The sequence below is a fragment of the Aphis gossypii genome, chromosome 1, assembly GCF_020184175.1.
Source record: "Aphis gossypii isolate Hap1 chromosome 1, ASM2018417v2, whole genome shotgun sequence".
NCBI classification, from domain to species: domain Eukaryota; kingdom Metazoa; phylum Arthropoda; class Insecta; order Hemiptera; family Aphididae; genus Aphis; species Aphis gossypii.
The window spans coordinates 8,638,392-8,648,569 of NC_065530.1; the positions used below are offsets into that span (position 1 = coordinate 8,638,392).

At 25.6% G+C, this 10,178-nt stretch overlaps 2 protein-coding genes across 2 annotated transcripts; both read left to right on the plus strand.

The window, feature by feature from the left end:
- The first annotated feature begins 718 nt into the window (after positions 1–718).
- On the plus strand, positions 719–3,222 carry LOC114131081 (lariat debranching enzyme). Its single transcript, XM_027996217.2, has 8 exons — positions 719–950; positions 1,018–1,233; positions 1,292–1,583; positions 1,679–1,779; positions 1,859–1,994; positions 2,229–2,443; positions 2,528–2,985; positions 3,051–3,222. The coding sequence occupies exons 2-8, from the start codon at positions 1,037–1,039 to the stop codon at positions 3,155–3,157; spliced, it is 1,506 nt and encodes a 501-aa protein (XP_027852018.1). The 5' UTR covers positions 719–950; positions 1,018–1,036; the 3' UTR covers positions 3,158–3,222.
- An 880-nt stretch (positions 3,223–4,102) lies between these two features.
- On the plus strand, positions 4,103–6,479 carry LOC114131080 (UDP-galactose transporter senju). Its single transcript, XM_027996215.2, has 5 exons — positions 4,103–4,428; positions 5,202–5,316; positions 5,408–5,454; positions 5,558–6,045; positions 6,129–6,479. The coding sequence occupies exons 1-5, from the start codon at positions 4,335–4,337 to the stop codon at positions 6,399–6,401; spliced, it is 1,017 nt and encodes a 338-aa protein (XP_027852016.1). The 5' UTR covers positions 4,103–4,334; the 3' UTR covers positions 6,402–6,479.
- Positions 6,480–10,178: the final 3,699 nt, after the last annotated feature.

Genomic DNA, 10,178 nt, shown 5'->3' on the forward strand with positions numbered 1-10,178 from the left:
TTTAAGATTAATTCCATCACCATTCTCTTTGTTTTTTTTGCTGTACACCTGTAAGAATATAGTAAGCCTTGTCTTGGTGTCTGATACTCATTTGCTTGTGTTTTTGAAATGTTTTACATAAATTGTATAATCGCTGATCTCTGGTAACAAAGTAACAATCCTTACAACGCTTTCTTACTTTTCCAAAAACTTTAAATCCTCTAAAAGGTACTATAGATAATCCATTAACTGATGGTGTATGTAACACTGATAATAGTTGAGGAGCTCTGTTTATTATTGTGGCTTTTTGGAATAAATTGCTTAAAAAATTCATTCTGAAACATTCATAAAAAATATAAAATACCCAGTGTATTTACTATATTTTATAATATTAAAAAACTATTAATGTTTAAACAAATAAATGATTACAATTAACTTACCTCGATTGTTAGTCTCTTCCTTGAGAATTATGAACAAATTAGTAAACTAGTAATTAAATAATTATTGTCATGCGACTTCAGTTTTATATGATATAACTTTTTTACTACCAGTTATCATCAATGAACAATATCAATGTTTTTTTTTTTTATTATTATTATTCCTTATCAAATATATTTTTTCATGATTGCCTCATGCACAATTATTGTTTAACTACAGCCGTGTCCACGAATAAAGATTTGTACACACTGTCTGCTTATCATTATCATTTATCATAATAGTTGGAATATTGTTTAGATCTAACAATTTTGAAATTTAAAATAGTAAAAGTAAATTGAATAACATTTTATAATTTATACCAATTACCAATTATACTATTATAGAATAGTCTAAGAATATAGTTATATTTAAATTATAAAAATCTTAGATATTTAAATTGTATTGACTAGAATTGAAAATAAGTGATACTCATTTATTAGAATACTATATTAATTTTGTATTAAAAATACAAACACATTTGAAGTGAATTTTAAGTATGTTTCAATATTTGTATAATTGTTTTATAATTTAAATGTATCTTAGAAATTTAATTGCTTATAGATATCACTATAAAAATATAATGAAAATTGCCATTGAAGGCTGTGCTCATGGAGAGCTTCAGCAAATCTATAATACAATAGACTTAATTGAAAAACGTGACAATATAAAAGTAGATTTGTTAATATGCTGTGGAGATTTTCAAGCAACACGAAATAATGAAGATCTATTAACAATGGCAGTTCCACCTAAATATAGACAAATGTGCACTTTTCACAAGTTAGCATTGAAATTAAATTAGTGTTTTCAAAGTAAAGTAAATAATTTATTTTTATAGATATTATACTGGAGAATTAGTAGCACCAATTTTAACTATATTTATTGGTGGAAACCATGAGGCTTCTAATCATTTACAAGAATTAAGTTATGGTGGTTGGGCAGCACCCAATATATACTATATGGGTTTAGCTGGTGTAATTAATGTTGGTGGTATTCGGATTGGAGGAATATCTGGTATTTATAAATCAAATGATTATATGCGAGGTAGACATGAAAAACAACCATACACTGAACAAACAAAAAGAAGTATATATCATATTCGGCAATTGGAAGTATTTCGATTAAAACAAGTAAATATAAACGATTTGGTATTTATTTTAAATTAAGTTAAATTAGAAATGTTTCAAAATTCCTTTAAATAAATATTTTTATCTATTTTTTATAGTTGAAACAACCAATTGACATAATGTTATCACATGATTGGCCTCAAGGAATAGAAAATCATGGCAATTTAAAACAATTACTTAAATACAAACCTTTTTTTGAGTAAGCATAATGTTTAATAAAATACATTTTAATCCTGATTAAAAAAATAATCAATTTACAATTACTTTTATTGTTTCAGAACAGATATTAAAGAAGGCAAATTGGGTAGTAAACCTACACGAGAATTATTGGATGAATTAAAACCAAAATACTGGTTTTCTGCTCATCTGCATTGTAAATTTGCTGCCATAGTAAATCACACATCTGATGATAATGTAATTATATTTGATGTATTTTTAAAAAATCTGTTGTATAATATTACAAACTCACATTACTTTGAAACAATTGTGTGTTTTAATGATAAGACTTTAATTGAATGTAAATTAATAAATCTTTGTATTAAATGCTTGATAAAAGAAAGATTTAATATTAGTAAATGTATTATAATATGCTTTATTGTATATTTTTGTATATAGTTAATTAATAATATTATTAACATATATTAACAGGAAGAAACGGAAAAGAGATGTACTAAATTCTTGTCACTTGACAAGTGTTTGCCAAATAAAAGATTTTTACAGATTTTAGATATTCCTCATGATGATTCTAAATCAATTAATTTAATGTATGACATTGAATGGCTTACAATTTTGCATCTTACCAATCATTTGTTAAACACCAATAGTAACATGTATTATTTACCAGGACCTACTGCTTCAGAAAGGTTTTTATAAAAACTATTAAATTGTATTAAACTTAATTATTCTATAATTATTGTATTTACAATTAATTATTAATTTATATTTAGGTTTGATTTTACTCCAACTGAAGAGGAAAAGACAGCTGTTCTTGAAATGTTCTCTCATGACTTGAGAATCCCAAACAATTTTATTACCCTTGAAAATTATAAATCTAAGACAAACCCTCAGACAACTAATTTTTGTGAAAAATTATGTATAGACGACCCTCTTGCTTTGTTATTAGGACAATGGTCTCGTTCTAACTTAACTGAAAACGAACATGAAATGGATTCTACATTTTCATCATTTGTAAACTCTACTATGTGTTCAAATAATGAAGACGAAATAGAAGATACAGAGAAGTCTTCAGAAAAATTAACAATGTCCCCATTTATACTACCTGAACCAAAAAATGATAGCACATATTCAAATATTAATGAAAATTCATTTTTGAATAATTGCTCAAGCATCACAGTGCCAAATACATCTATAGAAAAGTCTGACGAAGACATTCATCAATCACAAGGTAAATGTTAAAAAATAATAAAAATGTTTCAATTATTGTATTATATATTGCTGAAAATTGTTTAGATGCCGATGTAAATAATGTCGTAAATATTGAAGAAAATAATATAACCACAAAAAAATTTTTAAAAAGAAGAAATTATCAACAAACTTATGATGATGATTGTGAATAATAATATTTGTATTTTATCTATACTTTTAACATGTTTATTTTTTAATAAATAATTTAAGTAATTAATGTGTTTTGGTCTTCCTCACCCTCACTTTCCTTCAACATTTTATTTCCATAACTACTCTCTCTGTCACTCAGTCACCTTTTCTCACAATATGGTCAAACCATCTCAACTTATCCCCCCTCGTTTTGTCTAAATTGGTATAATTAATGAAAACATTTTTTTAAATTTCTACAAAAAATTTTACTCTCTATTCTATTATTATCCATTGCCCAACATTCCAATTCATTCAAGTATACAACATGAGTGGCTTCAAAACTGCTTCATAAAAATCATCCTTTCAATCTTAATGGCATCATCTTGTCATTCAAACTACCTAACGTTCACTCCTCTTCATCTATCTATTCACATATAATCTTATTTCTGATTCGATCCTTATAACCACCATTCTTTTGTACTACTCATCCCATTATCCCAAGTACCCAACATTTACATATTTCACCATCTCCAGTCCCACAGCATTTGGAAATCTTTAAGATCTATAGAATTCATTATTTCTCTTACAATAATGAAAATAATTTTTATCAAACTATTAAATACAATGCCATTGAGAAATCAAACGATTTATCAGTAAAATAAGTAGGTACTTGGCAAGTTAACAAGGTGGTATTTATAAATACTTATTATATATAGTCTATACATCCACTTAGGCACTTAATAAAAACCTATTACCATTGATTAAATATACTTTAATTTTAATATAATGTATATTTAATCAATGCTATAATTATATTGTTACTTATATGCAATTTACAATCACGAACCTATTAACAATATAAATTGTAATAATTTTATGATTTCATTTCAATATTCCCAGATATCAGAATGAATTAAAAAGCATGTTATCGTTTTGTCACCGATATTTCCGGTAGTGTTATCTCTTAATTCTTATAGATATTAACATTACTCCAAGTCCAGTATCAAATATCCATCAACGATTTAGTTTTTATTAATTTTGAAAAATGTAGCTATTAATGTTTCAATATTTTTTTTTATGTACAAATTGTATTTTATATTTTTTTCACTTCTACACTTAGTTCAATTCACGTTCAATGTGGAATAGTGGAATATATTAACTTAATATTAATTAATAGTGGTACTTATTTCTTCTACAACTATGACGTGGAAATCCAGCAATTGGACTAGTCTGTTTCCTACTAAAACATCGTTTGTCGTATTTGTATTATACATAGCTTTATCGATGAATCACGGTAAAAATTAAAAATGCATTTACTATTAATAATTATTTTTTTCCTTACTGTTACCTTATGATAAACTTTTTAATGATAGGTGAACTTAAACTATCTCTAATTGGATATATGTTATATGTATAAAAAAAACATATGTGCTGTTATTGACGGGGGAGGATAAGGTATTATTTTTTTGTTATGAGGTACATCTGTCTATGACCACACATTGATTGTACAAATACACTCCATTCTTTACCGTATATTATACATTTAAAATCAAACCCTTTATTATAACTTACGTATTAAAATAATTTAATAAAAATTTGCTGTATTTTACATGCGATTATTCTCATGTTGGGCCGTTTGGGTAACCATCAAAATCTACTAAAAAATTAAATGCCTCAGCGCTCCTGTAAATCCTTGTCAGAAATTGAAAATAATATGGTATACATCTAGATATTTCTTGCTTCAAGTTATAGCGATTATCAAATTATCTCTTCTTTCTTTTTCTCATTAACTCTCACTTCCTTGTCACCTCCAAACCAAGTATTAGCATAACATCATGTTTTAATCAAGTAATCTCATCTTATTTTTTTTTTTTTTTTTACTCCCTTCACAGAATATAGGTTTTACTTATACCTAATTATTGTTCTGTTTAGTACAAATCGTGTATTATTTCTCTTAACAATAATAATTAAGTCCCAATAGTCTCATATCTTTCCTTGAATATAAATACTAAGTATATTATACAGGTATAATATTATATTGAAATATATTTTAATTTTTTTTTTCAGGATTGTTAGTAAAATTATCACAAGAAAAAGGCATTTATAACTATAATATTGTCTCAGTAATTATTTTAACCGAAGTTACAAAACTAGTTATATCCTTTTTTTTGTTTTGTAAAGAGTAAGTAAAGTTTGTAAAATACTTAAAACAGTATAATACAATACAATTTATATTTATTTAATAGTTAATAATTGTATATTTTGTTTTGCAGCAACCCTGTAAGAAGTATTATTTATCAGACTAGAGAAAACTATACAGGTTAGTAGTTATTGATTTGTATTTAAAAAAAAAAAAAATGTTTACATTTTATATGAATGCCTATTTTATACTTATATATGTATATTTGGATTTTTATTATCAGTACTCATTCTCTACATGGTGCCTGCATTTCTCTACTGCCTTTATAATAATTTGGCATTTGTGAACTTATCAATATTTGACCCAACTACATATTTTATTCTTCTTCAACTAAGGGTTATACTTACTGGTATTGTATATCAGTGTTTGTTTAAAAAAGATCTCAGCAAAATTCAATGGTTATCTTTAGTTCTTTTGACTGTTGGATGTATCATAAAAGAGTTAAAAATGGAAGGCGGTATCCAGCAACAGCCTTATAGTTTATTTATAAGTCTATTGTTGATGCTAACTCAAATTCTTTGCTCGTGTTTAGCTGGAGTCTACAATGAATATTTACTTAAAAAAGGTCAGGGTGTAAATGTAAATGTTTATGTACAGAACATATATATGTACACTGATTCAATACTTTGTAATTTATTATTGTGGATAACATTCAAACACAATGAAAACAAAAGCAATGCTTCAGAAACAGACATTTTTAAAAATTATATGGTATGCGATTTATTATATTATTGTACTTTGTTCTTCTTATTAATTAATTAATATAATAATAATAATTTTTTTTTTTTTTTTAGGTCATGTTTATTGTATTAAATAGTGCAATGTATGGAGTCGTAACTAGTTTACTGCTACACAGTTTAAATTCAATCATAAAAGTTTTTGCCACAGCAATTGAACTAGTCCTTATTGCTGTATTGTCATGGGTACTTCTAGGATATCCAATTACTTTGCAGACCATGGCAGCTGTGTGTATTGTTTCATGCTCTGTGGTTGTTTATGCCAAAAATCCTATTACAAAGAGTACACTTCCAAGTACTAATCATGATAAAAATATGATTAACATTTAAAATTTAATTAAATAATTATTGAATTAAAATATTATATTTGCCCACCTACTTAATTTCCTACCATCAAAATAATGTATACGTATAACTTTTATATAAATTATATATATTTTGTATCAATATTTATATTACCTATTACTATATTTTAATACCTATAAGTACCTAGGTAAAGTTTAACTATAATAATAATATTATATTATAATATATTTGAAAATCAAAATATTTGTATTGTTTGCATAATAATTCCTATTTTTTATTTGTTAAGTAATATTTGTAATCCTTTAATAGAAACTAAGTCATTATAACTATGTATTCTATAATCAACTAGAATATAATTAACTATCCCATAAATATAAATAAGTAATAAAATGTGATAATGTAAGCTTTAGTCAATATAAATTATTTATTTTATAAATAGTCAGTTAATATTCTTTGATTTTAATTATTGTTATTAGTTACCAGTATAATTTATTTTTGTTGTATTAAGTTGTAATAAAGATATTTTATCATCAAAATATATATCCAATAATAAAGGAGTACTATATTCAATTATTACCTATTAGGCTGTAGTTTAAACAATTTATGCTATTTAGTGCTAAATATTTCTAATTTTTTTTCTTTACGTCACATAGGTAGCTGTTAAAGTGAATACATCCAAAATGAAAAATGTGAACTTAATATTCCTTTTTCACTATACTTCCATGTTGTATTTTGGTAAAGTTATTTATTTGTTTTTACCAAAGTATCCCTTATCATTTTATATCATACTAACTAAAAAAAAAAAAAGACTACTTGTTCTGCTGTATAGTAGGAGGCAAGTGTCAATGACAAGGTTGTCATTGAGTACATTAAGTAAGTAGGTAATGAATTGAATTAATGACATTTTAATTTTATCATAAATTATACACCTACCTAGTATGTAAAACAATTCGACTTCCGATTATCAATCTTGATATTTTATAATAATATATTTATATTGCTATAAGTAATTTATTTTATTATTAGTTATTGTTTAACTAGGTACCTATTCACCAGTAAAGGTTCTTTCATTATTTATATCTATTGTTTAATTCTTGCCAAAAAACATCAATTTTAAATATTTTTTTCTCAATTATTGTAGTACTAATTAGTAATTACTGTATATCATATTTCAGTGGCAAATGCTGAGTGGAGTATGGGCACGCTCATTTATCATAAATCATAATGTATTATAATTTATAGTTCTATTATAATATAGAAATTTGTATTTATTTATAAAATAATAAAAATCCATATAGCTGCCACACACTCGTACACGTAAATTATATAGATCATTGGCGAAGCTCAACACATTGAGCATGCCCTGGGTGGTTATAGTACCTAGCCTGATGGTGAAGCGAGTCTCTGAATAAACAATATTTCACAGCAATAACAAGTGTTGCATAGTTTGCGCACTCAACTATCGCATGCTCTGTTAATAAATGTTACGATCAAAATAAATATAAACAAGTATAACAGTATGATGTTTTTATAAATGTATAATATATTATTGATGACAAAATAATTTTTATATTTATTATTCTAATTATGTTTGTATTCTTATTAGAATGCATGCTGAGCAGGCCCGGAGAATTCGCTTCTATATTATTTGTTTATTATATATCATTAATAATAAGTTAATTTTCGTAAAAAAAAAAAATTATTTTAGTTCCACTATTATCGGTGGATCTAAATGGTATAATGTATAAAATACATTTATAAAAATAAAAGATCATGGGGGATCCATCCCCTATTCACCCCCCCCCCCTCCCGTGTCCCATAATATTAATCTATCTACATTTTATATTTTGTAATAATTATACGAATATAATAATTAAGTAGATTCCTACTAAATTAAATGTTACATATATTTTATAGTTTTGTATAAACATTTTTAAAAACTATTATCCTAAATTTCCAACTCCTTAGTCCTTATAGTAATTACTAATTAGTAATTATGTACTAATTTTTTTTTGTACGTACATATTAATAACTTTTCAGTTAAAGGTTGGTTTTCCTTAAAAAAAAATTTGAATCGTTATTGGACCCTTCCTAAATAGTGTAAGAATTTAGTAGATAGGTATTTTAATATATCGTTTATAAATATACTGTGTACTTACTTAAAAAAATCAAAAATCAGAATTTGAATAAATTCGTTATTATTTATTAAAGAAAAAATGGGAGTAAGTATGCGCTTGGTGAATCAGAATCACCCTTTATTTGTTTTATGTACTATGTACATTATGCACTTACAGACTAGGTTTATATATTTCTGATAGTATGCGTCATTTATAAATTATAGGTACATAGTATCGTGCAGGGTGCCTCCCAATTCCTTAGTTCTAATTAACGCGCATGTATCTGCATTAGTGTACAAGTCTCATTTTATTCGTGCACAATGCTATATTTATGGTGGGGTGGTTGAGGAAATGTAAGAAAGTGTCCCTCTGCCCAACCGTAGGTACATGAAGTAGGTGCATCGGTCGCCGAGCGCTAAGTGTTGTATTTCGTGTGATTTATTCCGACGCATTGGTATAGTAGGTATATACAGTATAGGGTATACAACCTCATAAGTCATAATATATTTTAATATACGGGGTGGTCCGTATTTAAAGTGGTTATACATAGTTACACTAATTTTCTTAGTCAGTTTTGAGTTTTTCATTAAAATGTTATTATACGTGATTTGAAAAGAACTATTTTACTATAATAACACTATAAACTGTATTTTTTTTTTTTAATTAATTATGATTTTTTGAAAATCAATGCTCGACAGTCATTTATTTTTACTCTGAAATTATATTTGACAAATATATTCTGTGTGTTAATATAATCATTTAAGGTTTAAATAATAATCAAATATGATATTTATTATAGCGAAGTGATAGGTAGACCACATCGGGGAACCGGCTCTTACCTATATAACAGTATAGTTACCTATTTTTATACAATTATAGGTACCTACTGTTTTAACTCGGCTAGGATTTGTATGCAACAGCATATTTGTTTTTTGCTACGTTATCAAATGGAATTTAAGCGAGTAATGTCCGCAATTTTTACTATATTAATGAAAACGGTACCTACTGTTTTTATTTTGCATGTTTTTGCATATATTGAGAATTTGAGCTTAATGCATATTTTTGCATATTTAGCGTATTATCGTATTTATTGTATTTAAGCTGATAAAAATTAAATTGATCAAAGTATATAACTTGATTTTTTGATCGAACATAAATTTTGTTTTTATTAATACAATCCTATGATACAGTTTACTAGCTATGCTCATCAATCATTTATATTCGAAAATTTAAAAAATACGTGATCGTAGCACATAGAACACATATTTCTACTATTGAATGAGAATTATAAATTTTATCACTAAAATAATAATTAATACACACGAAAAATAAATAAATAATTTTTAATTTGTAATCTCAATTATACCTACGTATTATATAACAATCAGCTAATTACTGATGTATTTCAATAAATAAATATATTTTTTGTAACTATATTTTTGTGTGTATATTTAAAATATTAAAATACATATTTTTTTCAAATTTTGGTAAATAAAATGCATATTTTACAATTTTTTATTGCATACAAATCCTAGCCCTGATAACGAATAAAAATAAACGCTATCATGCGTTAATTATAATACAACCCAACAGGAATACGACATAAATATAAATGTCGTAGGAGGTTCACTATAAAACATTAAGAAAAGTAGTATATAATAGTCACTTAAACAACGGTTCACCC

Excerpts from the sequence above, each read along its gene's own strand:
- LOC114131081 (XM_027996217.2), top strand. The coding sequence starts at position 1,037 with ATGAAAATTGCCATTGAAGGCTGTGCTCATGGAGAGCTTCAGCAAATC. Across the intron at positions 1,234-1,291 it reads CAAATGTGCACTTTTCACAA|ATATTATACTGGAGAATTAG; the intron begins GTTAGCATTGAA and ends TTATTTTTATAG. Across the intron at positions 1,995-2,228 it reads ATCACACATCTGATGATAAT|GAAGAAACGGAAAAGAGATG; the intron begins GTAATTATATTT and ends ATATATTAACAG.
- LOC114131080 (XM_027996215.2), top strand. The coding sequence starts at position 4,335 with ATGACGTGGAAATCCAGCAATTGGACTAGTCTGTTTCCTACTAAAACA. Across the intron at positions 5,455-5,557 it reads GACTAGAGAAAACTATACAG|TACTCATTCTCTACATGGTG; the intron begins GTTAGTAGTTAT and ends TTTTATTATCAG. Across the intron at positions 6,046-6,128 it reads ACATTTTTAAAAATTATATG|GTCATGTTTATTGTATTAAA; the intron begins GTATGCGATTTA and ends TTTTTTTTTTAG.